At 40.3% G+C, this 16,195-nt stretch overlaps 1 protein-coding gene across 2 annotated transcripts in view; it reads right to left on the bottom strand.

Moving 5' to 3' along the window:
* SUSD4 (sushi domain containing 4) overlaps positions 1 to 16,195 on the bottom strand; it is a 71,010-nt gene that overhangs the window by 12,857 nt on the left and 41,958 nt on the right. For both annotated transcript variants that reach the window (XM_033054053.1, XM_033054054.1), the window contains 2 exons: positions 9,244 to 9,423; positions 5,779 to 5,967 (listed from right to left, as the gene is read on the bottom strand). In XM_033054053.1, the coding sequence (XP_032909944.1) occupies positions 5,779 to 5,967; positions 9,244 to 9,423 (369 nt within the window). The remainder of the gene's footprint in view (positions 1 to 5,778; positions 5,968 to 9,243; positions 9,424 to 16,195) is intronic.

Raw genomic sequence — 16,195 nt, 5'->3', positions numbered from 1 at the left:
AGAATTTTTCTGCAATGTAAAAAAGGAGCAGTAACTTAGAAATATAATGCTATTTATGTTCTTCAGTGTCTTCAGCTTGGAGCCTGCTCTCTAAACCCTCCATCCCTCACAACAAGAGCTGCAAAAAGCCCACCTTGTTGGGTATCTGTTCTGTCTTGGATTTGGACTAGTTTTTCTTCATGTTTCACTTTGCAATACAGCTGCTGGAGTTAAGAGATTCGATGACTATTTAGCAGCATAACTTGACTTCTCTGTCTAGCATTTAATGTCTCTGTACTCCTTTTGAATTCAATTCCTTTCCACACCTCTTCAGCTGTGGGTAACAGATCAAGTTCAGCATTTTCCAACAGCACAAAAATCCAGATACTCAAAGTGTTCACCTTCCACACTCATACATGGATGCATATAATTTCTCACTCCTGGGTGATGAATGCGTCATCTGTCTACAGTGCAGAAACAAGCCAAATTATTGAATTACTTTTTCTAAAGAAAAATATCCTCTTAAACTTCTTCAGCACACTTGCTTTCCACGACAAGCACCCCCAGGGTGACACACTGTCAGCCTATTTCATCCTTTGGGTATCAGGCTAAAGGTGTCACTGACATAAAGGTGTCGCCCTAGTAAAGATCCTTAGATATATGGTTGTCTGCTGCTATTTGAGCATTTACTGCTAGTTGTAGTTTCTGAGTCACACATTTTGCTGTAGGCAGTGAAATACCACTGTAGTCAGAGCTATTAAAAACCAGGCTATCAATACATCCTATGTTAACATTAACTCAGTTAACCTGGATGACCTCTTTGGCAGTTGAGCCATATTTAATTTATTCTCCCTCCTACCTGCAAGCTGAGTAGGTGCAAATCTAAAACTGAATCCTGGTATCTACCTCACTTAAATTCTCAATATCACAGTGTTTCATAACTTGCTTGTGTTGCTGCCCTGTGCTCCCTCTACAGGACTTGCATCTGTTGGAGATGTGCTGCATCAACATTATCATCTCTGAGGATAACATCAGTCTGTCCTGTTGGAATTTATTTAAAGCCTTCTCAAAATCAGCAGAGAAACAGGGAAGTCCATTTGTACCAATGTATAACATCTCAGGCTTAGGATTGTTTACTTCATCCTGTCTCCTGTACATAACTGATTACAGGCTGACTTCTATCCCCTTTTTTCTCAGGGCGTTTCTGTATGTTCCTTCAAGAATTTAAAAGATTTTAAGTGCCTAGTTTTTCAGATAGACAGCTCAGTGTCAATCCCTGATCATGGCATTAGGAAATGTTATGGAAGAATGTAGATCTGTGAAGTTTCAACTATATTTTGAATTATTACAAGGCTATGGCATTTAATCTGTAGAATCACCCTCTTCTGTTGTACCTTTTATTTTCTAGCTGCTAAGTTGGCCCCTCTCTCTGTGTCTATCCCCAGGCTTATGAGAAGAAAAATTTTAAAGCTCTGTTCTGTATTCTTACTTTTCTTTCCAGAGTATTTTTTTCTCTGCAGCATACTTTGTTGGTTTTGATTTTCATCTGACTAACCCTTTTTATTCTTAGAAATCTCCTGTTGCTCAGGTAAGGGGAGTTGCACTTCTGTCTTTGTTGTAAAATTTCTTAATTCCTTCCTTCTCCTACCTTTCTTCCACAGTTTCTCTAATTTTCAGACAGTACCTTTATGGTTGCTTAGCTTTGTATTTTTTCATCTACCCTCACAATGAAGTTTTATATTCCAGAGTTTGGAAATATCTTCAGGGTTTTTTGGTGTTTTTACTCTCTTCTGTTTATTGAATCTCCCCTTCATAGTCTATTCTTCATGTTTGTTTCATTTTAATTTTGAATCTACCTACAAAACTTTGAACTTTTCTATTTTACATTCTTTCAAGTTTAACCTCAGCTGCAGAATCTGCTGGTCCCAGAAAGCAGAATGAAGTTTTGACATTGCAATATATTTGATTTCTTGCAAGACCAGTTTTTCCGTTCAGCTGGGATGATGCTGAAACAAGACATTCTAGATAACAGGATCATGTCTATTGTTTGCAAATTGAATCAACCTGTTTTCCCTTTTACTCTTAAATACAAAACCGGGAATTCCCAATGACACTATCCATACAATTGCTTTATTTTCTGGCACTATAATCAAATTCTGCCAGCCCTTCCTCTCTTTATCTGCTTTCCTTACCACTCTCCACCCAGTTCTTTATATGAATTATTCCTTACATCTCCTTGGAAGATTTCCAGAGGGCATGAAAAAGTAAAATACAGACTCCAGATGGCAAGGAATGTAATCATGTACAGATCATGTTCCCAAAGTACTCATGGCCAAGGGTTTTTTTTTTCAGTTTGGTTTGGGGTTTCTTGGGTTCAGCAGTTTTGGGGGTTTGGGTTTTTTTTTCCCTCAAAATCCTGTGTAATATCTTAATTCACTTTAAAATACCGTGTCATAAACATTTTCTACTTTTAAATTTTTCATTTCACAGAGTTCCATACAAATATATTTTCAAGCATGCTTCTCCTCTGATGTTTTTGCAAGCCTTTTGATTTATTTTACAATTACTATTTATACCCCATGTTGTATTCTTCACTCTTCTTAAATCTGCACCCATGTTTTGCATACCAGATTTTACAAGAGGCAATCACTAACTTACATCAGTTTCTACAGATGGATAATTAACCCCAAATTGGTAATTTTAAGATTATACAAAAAACCCAAAGCCCATTTTCCTTCAATTTTCTTGGAAGTGTCTATTGAATTTCAGTACAAAAGAAGGTTTAAAAAGTTTCTGCATAATTGTGGAAGTCCACTAGAAAAAAGAGAAATTAAGAAAGTTTAAGAAGAAGAAAATTCAGTGTGAAGATACTTATCCTCTAAATGAATGTAAAATTCTCTAGAACTGGTAAAACACCATTTCCTTTACTGTCCTTCTCTGATAGCACTCAACCATTTAAACTGAAGCTGCACAAATGATTCAGCTTGAGGCAGACACTCAAAAATCAATCCAAATGTTTTAAATCTGGCAAAGGTACAAGCATTTAAGAAGAGGATCTCATACCAGCAAACACTTGGCAATCTGAGCTAGAGGCATCTTTTTTTTTGCCAGAGCCATAACCAGTGCCCTGGCCAGATGCAAACAGCTGGTTCTGAGCAGACTCTGCTCAGCTCTGCTCTGCTGGCTGCACTTCAGTGCCAGGTGACAGTTTCTGTGCTCTAAAGCAGCACTGATTTCACTCATCAGAAAAAAAACTTCCTTCCCTATCAGCAAAAATTAGTCTCTCACCCGAGCTGGTGGAAGCTCTGTGCTCACCAGTATTGAGGGAAAGGCTGGGAAGCATTAGAAAGCCTGATGTGCAATAGGAGCTCTGCAGTCCCTGGTGTGACCTTCTACTTAAATAGAGCTACAAACCCTTCATTCAGAATTTATTTGCCTTAACAAAAAGGAAAAAAAAATCACCAGGTTGATGTACAGTATTTTTGTGACTACACACGAATTTAGGAAATCCTTTCTGTGGAGGCTTCAACAAGAACATACATCTAAATTAGGAAGCTGTAAGCAGCATTGTTTATGGGAGAATAAAAGCTCTCAAATGGTTTGCTACAGCTTCCTAGCAGTCATTTGCTTTTAATCATTACCATATTAAAATACTGAGCAGGAAATATCATTACAATGCATTTTTAATTGAACATGGAAAAAAAATTAATGGAATGAATTTGTTATTTGCAGATTTCCTCTGCGAAAAATACTGCTTGGCAGCATTGCACTGCACACATAAAAGGAATGCTGAAAAATGAGCTTGGCATTGGAATGCAAGGTGGAGAATGAAAAAATATGCAGGAAAGGAATTTCGTCCACTAATTAAGAGTAGTGGATTATAAGAAGATTCCTGGAGACTGGCACTCCTTGCATAAATCACTTGAACAAACCCTTTCAAGCAAGGGCAGCTCGAGTTGATTTACCCTATCTGGATTCATTTTGCAGACCACTGCACTGCTGAAGCAGCCCCACAGGCAGAGTTCACAAGGGGAGCTGTCAGGAATGACCTTTCAGTGCTGCTGGAAGCTCTCTCTGCTCCCCCAAAGCTGAGCAGAACCAGCTCTTGCAAGTGTTGTGCTCCAGGTTTGGTCTCCTGTGGTTCACTTAACGAGTGCACTGATGGGATGCCCATGTGAAACCACCATGGAAAGTTTTGGCATTTAAAGAGAGCAGTAAGAAAGTGATTGAAAGGGAGGCTGAATCAAAATCAGAACTTAGGAAGCGTCCTTGATGGCCTTGGCCCAGTGTCTGGCACACACTGATCTCCCTCATCACAGATCATCATAGTTGAGTGGGGATGATAGCTTGTGACGTGAGATTTAAAATGTACAACTGTCAGGGAAGAAGTTCTTGCCTCATGTTTTAAACTGTCAAGAAAAAGAGACTCTCTGTGACTTGATAATACCAGCAAGAAATAATGAGCGCATGAGTTTTCTCAGGTATTTTGATAGCAACTGGGATGCTCACCTGTGTCAAGTGACAGTAAGACACAACTTTTTCTGTTTCATGCTCTTATCTTACTAACTGAAGAACTGTCACTTTTATCAAATCAATTCTATTGTGTGGATTAAGCCTAACAGGGTCCTTCTGGTTTTTAATGTGTTTTTCATGCTATAAACAATGACAAACAAGCCTTCCAAAAATGGCTTACATAGAGCTGATTGAGGATTAATCTTTCATGGTGAGCTAAATAAACAAGCAAAAAAATCATCTTGTTTTGCCATTCCAAAATTGCAAAGGCATTTTTGAATTCTGGAACTCAAATTATTGGCTAAAAATAAGGATCATTTAATTGTTTTTGTGTAGTTTATCACTTTGTTGATGCTTTTGGCAAATTTTTGCACTTCCAGAATGCTTAGTATTTAGTTCAGTGACATAAGCATCACATATGAATTCCTATAATTGCTTTTAGCTAAATTCTACATATAGAGAGCTTCCTTACAGGCCTGAAATAGAACAAAAATGTAGTTATTTTAGAGGAATTAAATGCAGAGGATGTATTTGGATTCTCATTACTCCCTAGGACGTTTCATTGAAGATGTGAAGATGGAGGAGGGTATTTCATGCAGTTTTGGCAATGTATGGAGCAATCCATCTGGTATCACTGTTTTAAATGTCTGGGATGCAAATACAAGTGCACTACAAGACCGTCCATCCCAGCTCTAGTCACAGGTTATTCTTTCTGGCTCAGTAGGACCTGCCTGTTTCACCCTGAATGGTTTTTATGTTCCTCATCAGTAAGTTAGTTCAGTCATTTTAGTTGTCAGTCCTTCTTTAAGGTTAACTACTATGAGAGACAGCAAATACTCGAGTGTGCAGCACCGTGTGGCGCTGAATAATGACTGCAGCTGGCACAGCTCAAAGCAGGAGTTTCTGTGGGGTGTTTTTAGCTGATCATGGAAATCTGTCCATATGTGTGGGAGCTCTGACCATCTGCACAGGAAGGTGAGCTGTGTAACTTCTTCAGTGTTGTGATCAGAAAGGCAGCAGAGAGTTTGCGTTTTAAAGGCAAAGCAATCATTTGGGGCTTTCCCTCCTGCACTTGGGGCACTGCGAGAGCAAACACTGCTTGGGGAGCACTGAGAGCTGAGGGTGCAGCGAAGCACAGCAGGCTGCACACAGCAGAACCCACACAGGCTCTGCACAGCCAGACAAACATCACCCAGAGTGGAGCCATGGCTGCAGCCCTGGGTTAAAATCACAGAGAGCATGCAGATCTTGCAAACTGGAAAGATAAACAAACAGTAAGACATTTACCTTCCACATCAAGGCACCTAGGTGGGCTATCTGACCAGATAAGGTTATACATGCACTCAAGGATTTCTGCCCCTTCTAGTTTATATCCAGGAAAGCACTGGTAATACACCACTGTTCCTACGGGGAAGGAGCCCCCGAACTCAGATATGTTAATGTAACTATGAGGAAGAACCAATGGCCTCAGGCAACCTGCAAATTAAGAAGAGGGAAGTTTCTTTTATTATCAAGTGCTTATCTCAGTCATCTTCACACATCTCAGTTACAGTTTCTAAATTGAGCAGTGTGATATTTTTCATCCTCTCCACTATGAATGGCATGTCTGCATGATCTCCCTCAGATATATCTGCCTCATTATCCTGTTTCAAACCCTTTTGTTTTTTAGCCCACACGCTCTGCTAACGTGGGCTTCACTCCTAACAAATCCAGGAAAGGTTTTCCAAAACTGACAGAATTTTGTTTAACAAACATTCAACCTTTCAGCAGATGGCAACTTCTTTTTGAGGTAGAACCTTTTATAAATAAAGATTGTCATTTATGCAAACGGTGAGTTTTATTCCTCCTCCTAAAAATGACAGGCATGTAAACCCTCTTAAATATTAAAACCGCTCCTCTGACAAAGTGCACACAACTGTAAAAGATTTGCAGGCAGGATTAATGACTGAGAAAGTCTAAAGGGACATGACTTCTAGGAGCAGTCCCATGATAATCATTGAGCAAGGTTCAGACTAGGTTATCAAAAAGTTAAGGTACTTGTTATCATCAGAAATTGTAAATGCAATCAGAATCAGAGACTATATTCCAGTTCTACTTCTGGAATTACTCCTGAGGGATTTGTATCATGGCTGGTACTGAGCAGTGACAGTTAAATGATCACCAACCAAATTTGGGGCAACAAAGAGCAGTGAATTTAACAGATGGCATATCTTTGTAACATGTCATTCCTCACGGCCCTAGAAATGACCCTCTGGGTAATACTTGATACTGTTTAATTTTTCAGTCTGCAATAATGCGGAGAAAAGATGACTAGTAATCATGGAATTAAAAAATATATTTTAGAATTATGTGGCTAATGGAAGCTGCATTATGGCTGTCCATAAATAGGTCTCTTGCCACAACTAGGAATTTGTGAAGGATGTTCATAGGACTCTCGTAATTTTAAGCTAGAGGAGGAAACAGAAATCAGTCTGAGAACTTCTTGTAAGGTACTGGCATTTAAAACAAAAAGCCTCAGCAGCATTTCAAGCAGCCATTTCCTTGCAATGGTCTTTTGAGGGAGAGGAACAAACCCAAAAGAAAATTAAAGAAAAAGCTTGAAAGCTTTTTGCAGCATGCTGTACCACCAGAGCAACAATTTTGATAGCTGTTTAAGCAGCTGGTTATGTCCCTGCTCAAATAAAGCTTCCAGCATCCTATCTGCTGGCTGCTGCTTCTACCCTGATCAAGAATGCCCCACACACAACACACTAATTCCTGCAAACTGAGCAGCCCATCGAGCAGGACGACATAAGCAGCCCCCAGTGGGACAGAAAGAACATGGACTGCCCAAGCAAGACCAAACTTACTCTCCTCTGAACTGTATCAGGAAAATTTGGTCCTGCTGGCTCAGAATTTTAATGCTCATTATGTTCCTGGTCATGCAGAACAGATTTATTTGAATCTGTATCACAGCCAAGCGTTTGTGAAAATTCCTAGGTCTGCAAACAAGTCAAGCTGCTTGAAAAATTTCATTTTGACATTTTTTGGCTGCGTAACATCATTCCAGACCAGTAATTAATATTAATATCTCATGGAAAAATGGAGGTTAGATTCTTACACACTCTACATTCCTTCCCTAGAGCTCTGGCAGGAAAAAAATGGCATCTTAGACTTCTCTGCCTATTGTAATGAAAGGGCCTAGAAATGCAACTGACAGCCTACCTAAAGCAAGGCTTTGATCTTACCAGTGCCTGCCATGGCAAAAAGAAAATTCTGGAATTCTGCTGTAACTCTATGGAATTTGGCAAAATATGGCAGGTCTTGAATCTGAATTGCCTATTCCCTGACTGCCAGGTAATCACAGCACTTGGGTCTTGTGCAATTGATTTCTTAACTTTAATTAGCACTGCTTTTATTTTGAAAAGCAGTTAATATTGACTATTGAGTAGGAGCAATTGATTGTGTTTCACAGTATAAACACATTAACAGAAATAACAGGCTAAGGGGTATTTGGGGTACTTCTCTCAGGAAATATCGCCTGTCACGAAGTTTGCACCTGGATCTTTGGCAAATACAGCATCTGCAAATCAATCTTTTAAGCATTCATCTCCCCCTACTAAAGAGTCTCAATTTACCTAAATTAGGTGTGAGGTGCACCCCCACACAAAGGGGCTGTACACTCCATACTGCCACACGTGATGCCATCTCTGATAAGATACCCCAAAACTGGCATCCTCTTCGCTGTGGTTTTGCAAAACCTCCCCTTTGCTGTTAGGCCTGTTCAGATACAAAGTGTGCATCTGAAATGCTGAGCTAGCCTGGTAATATGTCTAAGTTTCTGCCACAGTTGAAGGCAAGATCTTGGGGTACAGTCTGATGCACTGCCTGCCTGCCCTGACTCTGCAAATTGGTGTGACATTGTAATTAAGTGCCTACAGAGAAGTGTTAGCTCTAGGAGGCAGCAGATGGCTTTGAGGAAAGCTGGGACTAGCCCAGTCTGCTCCTCAGTTAAAATCTCTGGCTGCTGCTCAGTGGGCCAAGCTTGTTACCAAGACGTGACTTGGTTAAAACGGAGTCAGTGGTACTCAGACGTGCTTATTAGAAATGTGAAGGGAAAGGGAGCCCAGGGTTATTGAATTTCCATTCACTAAAGCTGGCTTACCCCCAGCCATTTCTCAGTCTAAACTGAGCTGGGATCCCATGCTGTTGATGTTTCTAGTTCTACGGCTAATGGCTTTTCTGGCCAAAATCATCCCTGAGCACACCCTGAATTTTCAGTCAATACGTAAAGGTTTAATGGACTGTGAATCTAATCAACAACTCTGCTGAAAACTCTGACAGAAGAACAGGTTCCCTTTTCTCTCCTCTACCCCTGCCTTTTGCACAAGGTAAAGGAAGATAGAGTGCAGTTAAAAGCTTACATTTTTCCACAAATTAATTGGCAAAAAATGCAAGATGCCCATCAGGACTTCTGACTGAATACTCTGGTTGTTTTTACTTTTTGATGCAGTGTGTCATATTTGAGCTTTGCAAACAAAAAAAGCAGTATTAAAGGAGTATTATAAGCATAAGAATGTTCAGGAAGCGACATCTTTCCTGCAGTGAGCAAAGGGGAAGAGAAATAAAAAAAAATCTTAGCAGCAGCACTACTCAAACACTGCTCGGTGGAGCTTATCCGATCACTGACATTCTTACAACTGTAGGAAAAAATATTGGCACACTATCACAAGATGCATGAGCTATAAAACAGGATGTGCTGGAGTACTAAACCTTGACATATGGGTAGATTATCCCATGTTCCATCGTCTTGACATATGGAAACCATGTTGTCTAAGTCAGGGTAACGGATCTGGAATCCTTCATGACAGCTGATTATTAACTTATCGCCAGTCCTGTATGTCTTGTTATGAACCTCTGCATCTTCAACATGTGGAACAAGGCAATCTGTGACTTCATGAGAAAAAGAAATAGTAACTTAATTAAAAAATACATGGCTAGCTAGTCAGTAATCAAGCTCTTATACAGAAGTTAGCAATCAATATTAAGATGTTAGCTTGCTTAAACTGTTTGAAAAATACATACATTTCAGTAAAAGTGTCCTTTCCCTAGTAAACCACCACTTTAGGAAGTCTATAGCATGGCAGGAGAAGCTGAGGTGCTACAATAATGGATCATTCCCCCAACCTTTTAAAAACCAACCAAGTTAGGAACCTTTAGGAAGACTGTGGTTAATTTTGGCCCTGCATTCATCACGTGTGCCAATTATACCCCAAATTCTGACTATCCCAAGGTTCCATGAGAAGGCAGACTCTGACAGCACTAAGGACAGGATGAAAGAAAAGATAAAATACAGATATGGCACGAGGAACACAGAAAAGCTGCAGTTATAGCAGAGAGACAGATGAAAATCAGGTACATTTATAAGGGTTTATCTAACTCCACAAAGTTCATTATGAGAATGTCTTTGCTTTGATCTCCTTGATTATGTCTTAAACCAGATGGTTTTGTGTGCCTGCATTCATGTGCCTTTAGAGGACATGATTTTTAGGGTCCTGAGCAGCATCCTGAGTGCTTGTAGAAGACTTTCAAGAAGGGACTGCAAACCTGAAGTGATATACAAGGATGGGCTCTAGTACCTGCCTGTGACACACGCGTCAGTCACATCTCTCACTCTAGGTACCCGTGCCAAAGACAGCAAAATACAGAATGAAACTCAGAACACTGAAAGATGTGGAAAGTGGAAAGGGGAAGCAGGGGAAAAATCCCCTAGTAATACTGAATAATTGAGAAACAAGCCAAGAGGGTATGAGGGAATAGTCTGGGTGACTCAAAGTTCATCCTCTTCATAAAGGCAAAGTGAGATGAAACAGAAAGTAGGGAAAGATTAAATACTGGGAGAAAAATGTTGTTTGTCTGCCAGCAGCCAATCCATGACAGAGATGGTAATAAAAGTTTCCAGGCATCAAAACCCAAGAAGTATTTCAAACACAAGAAAGACAGGAAAAATATTATAAGCCTGTGTTACACTGTTTATTCCCCCAACACTTCTACCATGAGAGACTACTAAATTCATTTAGGAATATTGTATTTATTTTTTTAAAAAAATCCCTTGAGACTTGCATAGAAGAGAAAGTTTCTTCCATTTTCATGGGTAATTCGTGCTGAAGAGGAAGAGGCAAAGCTAAATTTGTATTTAGCAATTAATTGTTAGTATGCGCTAAGCAAAGTGATGGTGATGGTTTGTTTGTTTAAAAGCACAAGCAGAAGGAAGATAAACTGTCATTCAGCACAGCACTCACAAACTACTAAGAGCAAATGTATTTCATTATGTTTTTATTTAGTTAGGCAAACTAGGGGACTCCAAACTGAGACTCCATCACTAAATTTTACTAACCTGAAGGGGGACAGTGTTGCTCCCCCAGTTAAACATACTTTGTACCTTCCCATCACAGGGATGTTTCTAAACCACTTCGTACTTAGCTGACTTTTTGGTATGGGGCCTGAGCACATCATTAGTTAAAAATTCTTCCATTTCTCTTGTTACTTTTTAGCTTCTTGGCTGCTGCTGCAGGTGGCTCCTGCTGCTGGTACAGGAAGGGCTGGCAGCCTGCCAGGCAGGCTGAGAAACTGCAGCAAGAAGTTTTCTTAGAATTTATTCATTTGTAAATGCACAAGTCTGGGAGGATCCATGTCCTAACTGGAGGTTGCAAAATACACCAGTGAGGGTGGAGACATTACTTTCAAAGATGGAACAGTGTTTTCTCTCTCTCTCTATAAATTTAATCAGCAGAGAAGAAAGCAGGCATCTTAAGGCATCAGGATGCCTGAGAAGAAATTCCTTACAATAAGCCATAAATACTGTCATGAAGATGCTGTCCTGGGCACCCCACAAGGATGGGATGAGAAAGATGGAGAATCTGCTTGGCACCACACAGCAGGAGGATGAAGATGGATGCCAGAAGATAAGGTCAGTGAACAGCTCCCTCTCTTGCTACAACATCTTTCTGTTGCTACACAAATAAAGGAGGTGTGTGTACACACAGTGCAATAAAACATAAGACTTCACTTTCAAATGGGGGAAACTGATTCTGTAACAATGATCCATCACCATGACCCCATCCCTATTATTCCAAGGAACAGCTGTAGATGGGATCATTTTAATCAGTAGATGTTGGCAGAGAACAGCGATAAGTTGCTCACTGCACCGTCCTCTGCCTGCCACATCCTGGCAGACTTTGATAACAGGCTTATTATAAGCCCAGCTCAACACCAGACCAATGGACCACAATATTACAGCTCTTTTTCCTGTTGCCTTGCAAGCAAATGCTTTCCCACTGGCTGAATTCATATTGTTTAGCACTTAGTCAGGCATAAACTGCAGTAGCCACCGCTCCACAAACAACTGGATTAGCTGGCACCAAATCTGCTTGGAAAAGCTAGAAGGAAGTGACTGAATTTAAAAATGTCCTGTCCTAGAAAATAAACTACTTTATTCTAAGTCCTTCTCAGTAAATCTGTGGAAGCTGCTAAACCATTTAAGGGAATATATGGTCTTTAACCAGCATGGAACAGCAAAGGCTATGACTTACACTCCTTTTTGGCAGTTTTACATGATCTGCTTATATCTACTGTGTGAGTATTAAAATGGGCCAGCCAAAAGGACACACTTCTTATCTTGCAGGGGCAGAAAGAGGTGGGGTAGGGCCAGCAGGCTCAACAGCCTGAGAGGCATGAGGGCTCACCTTGCCCTAACTTTTGCGAAGATTTGTACATTAGGAACTCTTGCCTTTAAGCAAACCGAGTGCATCATCACAGAAGATTGGTCTGAAGAACAAAGCTTGTCAAACAGTATAGTTAGAGTGTTTTGCTCAGGTGCAAACCATGCAGAACCACTCAGGACTGTTCCTTCCAGCCCATGGAGAAGGAAGATCACCCTACCTCCTCCCAAGAGCACTTGGACCACAAAAGCAACTCAGAAGAAAGGCGTGCCCTAGGTACCACGGAGACAGGTACACCATCCATGGGTACCAGCTGGCCTGGGATGGCTTGTACCTATTGCAGATGGGCCCTTACCATCCAAAAATGGTTCCTGGTCCATGCTAATTCAAGGTTCTTGTAGGATTTACTTGGGGGTACTGCTGGATCTTGGCCAAAACCATGTCAAGGACCTTTCCAAAACTGTAAGAGTGTGTACAATTGAAGAGCAGTGTCCCATTTCCTGCTCTGGCACTGTTTTGTTTACTATCTGTATATAAATTCAAATGCAGTGGTCTGGTGCTCCTGTGTATCTCACTGTAGACCAGTCTCTGAATTAGCCTTGACTACATCGAGTCACACCACTGACAGGCTGGAATAGAGAGAAACAGAGAGGAAGGATGAAAGGAATATCATGAAGAATTGGTTTGATGCAGGGACAGCTCGTCTACACCCTCTGCTCTTAAAAATAAACATTTAAGAGCAATATTGCCTCTTGGGGTTTTTTTTACTAGTTTAAAATCCACAGCACTGTGTTATTAGGATTGTTATGTGGAGGGCAAACACAGTATTTTAGTGCATATTAAATAACACTTTCTCTTTATTGTCTTTGCTTGTATTACAACAGGGCAGAGAGATTTCACCTAAGATTGGTGGCCATTGAGCTGTGGCCTGGTTAGAAATATCAGAGTGCTCATAACCAGGCTCAAGAATCAGCAAACACCGGGCAAGACAGATAAGAGATAGGAAAATAAAAATATTTCTGTCATCTCACAGACTCAGGGAAAAAAGCAAAGCAAATGGAGGGCGAAATGCCCTACAAGAAAGCTGTAGCCAAACCATATACTAGTCCACTATTTTCACTGCAGGGCTATCATCCCTGCCAGTGGGAGAATGAGGCACTGAGAACATCTCCAAGGTGTCTGCCTGCAGAAGCACAGGGAGAGGAGGGCACAGCTCCTTGCTTCGTTGCCATCTCCATGCAGACTGTAAATTTAGATTCAATCTCATAGGAAAGAGCTAGCATTTGTTCCAAGTAGGGCAACAGCCTCAGCAGCCACATTATCACAGTGGGAGAAGATTAGATTAAAGTGTGAACAACATGACATACTGCTCTTAAACAGTAAATACAAAATTCCTACCTCAGAGGTTTGGTATTTATGTGCATAACCGTATTAGAGCTGATGAAAGGTACAGTCACAACATGCTGTAGATCAACTTAAGAACATAACTCTAAGCATACAGATTTTTGACAGGGTATTTATTGGGCACCAAGTCAAGCAACTTCATTCTTGTCCTGACACTTAAAATCTCCTGCCTCTTAACGAGAAATGACAGACCTATAAAATCAAATTGATTGGGTGAAGAGCTCCAGGCAAACGTATTAGTTCTAAAATCAATTACATTCTGAAACAGGTTGCTTTGCTTCCTTTGGTAAATGGCATCCATTTGTGATTAGGGATTGTGCTAGCAAACACATAACGACAATTAAACGTACATAACATATAGACATAAAATTATCCTTCCCTGAATCCAAACTCCTGAGAATAAATGAACTCCAAAGTAGGGAGTGTTTTTACTGTTCAAGCTCAGATGGCACTGCCTGACATTTTTATATGCTGGGATGAGAGGCGTGTAGAGCATACCATAGCCCATGGAGCAGCCAGCCCCTGCTGTAAATTGGAAATGCAGCATAAAGTTGATTTCACCTTGTGATAGGTAATGATGAATGGGAAAACATTAAGTTCTCCCTTCTCCAGCAGCTCCTAGAAATTTCAAATTTCATTCTATATATCATTACAGAATTTCTGCAGTGAAGGCTTTTATGTATGCCATTGGAGAGCTGAGTATCACAAACCCTGTTGTAATTCTCTCTTAACTCGTCTCCAGGTGTGCCATGTGCCTACACTGTCCACCTCCTTACCATGGCCCTCTCTCAATATTCTGCTCCCAGTGTGCAAAAGGATCAGTCTAAAAATCACTTAAGCCAAAGCTTAGGCCTCATGGACTGCCACTGAGCCTTTGCTTAGTATTTCTTCTGAATCAGTGCTGCTACAGTGCATTGGAAAGGAGAATTAATGTTGTAATCTAATACCTGAGGTATTATTATAATGTTAATCAGGGAAGTACTTAAGCACTTGCTTCACTAAATCCTAAATCAGGGTCCTACTCTTTGGTCCAAATAATAAGAAGCATTTTTGCATCTGTCTAATTTTGAGCACAGAACTTTAACAAGACTAATCACATAATTACAGTTATGCTCCAGCTTAAGTGCTTTGCTTGATCAGAGCATTGGCTAGCAATCTTTTTTAAGCTTTCTGTACTGGAAAGTAATTATTATCTCTAAAGCAACTGTTGTCACATCATCCATCACATTTTCATCTTCCAATTTCTTTGTTTTTTAAAAACACCTGGCTCAAGTGTTGATCACACTGACATTAGCGGCAGTTTTGTTGCTGATGGTATTGTGATCAGAAATATCCTCCACAGATTTCCAGTGGGCTGGAGGGCCTGGGAAGAGGTTTAAATATTTAATAAAACACATTAATGCTTATTTTAACAACTGCAGTGGATGATACAGGCAACATTTCAAAGATGCACATCAACATTCCTAGCTCCCTGCTGTGCTTAAGGAAACAGAATTTCCAAGCATTAAAGCTTTTTCTGGTAGTTCCAATAGCTAGTTTAGACAGAGGCTGCTGTCACTCTATATGTATTTTTTCTTAAATAACCATGAGATGAGAGACAAGGTCATTTATGAAAAGTGGCTGTCACAGAAGAGGGCACGATTTTCACACAGAGTTATTTTTAAAGGCATCAGGTTGTTTCTTTGAAGCAGACCCATGTGGCCATATGATGAGGTGCTATTGGGACCCCTTTGCCTTTATTTCTAGACATCATCTGTCACCTCATGGGACAGCTCACTGCCCCTCATGGCTCTGTAGTCCATGGCCTCACACATGTCCAGGAGAACATATTTTACCAAAATTTCTCCTGCCAACAGGCCAGCTGCCTGAAAGCCCACTCACTCCTTACCAGCTGCCTCTTGCTACTCTCTCCAATATCTCATGCACCACTTTCACACTGCCCACTGTTTAGGGTTGTTCCCTTCACATGCACCTCCTGAGCATGGTCCTCCCAGGCCCTGCTTGTCCCTGTTGTAGCACATCCCTGTTCTGGCACAGGATTCTCACACCCACGCCCCCAGGAGCACAAACAGGTACCTGCAGTTTTTATAAAGGTTAAGTGAGGCATGATCCTACGCAAATTAAGTGTATTTGTGAGCCACGTAAATCTTAACTACCTCTGAATAAAGTCCATGTATTTATTTGATTTTTAAATGGTGAAAGGTAACCTGAAGTAGAATTTATCTTGCTCCACCATGAAGACAATGAAGCAAGGGCTAATGTCTTCAGTGGAGAAGTCAGAACACTAAAATGCAAACATTTTATTTAACTAATACTTTTCATATCTGTTGACTTTAATAGCTCTGTTGACCAAAAATAAATCAACAACAAGGACAGGTTATGTCTTTAATATACTTGGTGAAATAAATAATTTGTGCTGCTTGGGTGTACTTTGGCCAAAATTTACAGTTATGAAATTCAAATTAATCCTGCCTCTAAGACCTAGAGGTCTATGTAGGATGTAAGTATCATCATAAGTATTTCAAATCAAATACAATTTCAAATATACAATAAAAATAAATTGCTTTATATCATGAATTATCTCAAAGTAAACTTCTACC

This window comes from Catharus ustulatus, chromosome 3 (assembly GCF_009819885.2).
Source record: "Catharus ustulatus isolate bCatUst1 chromosome 3, bCatUst1.pri.v2, whole genome shotgun sequence".
Lineage (NCBI taxonomy): Eukaryota > Metazoa > Chordata > Aves > Passeriformes > Turdidae > Catharus > Catharus ustulatus.
The sequence above is the reverse complement of the archived record's forward strand: the minus strand, read 5'-3'. Positions and strand labels throughout refer to the sequence as shown.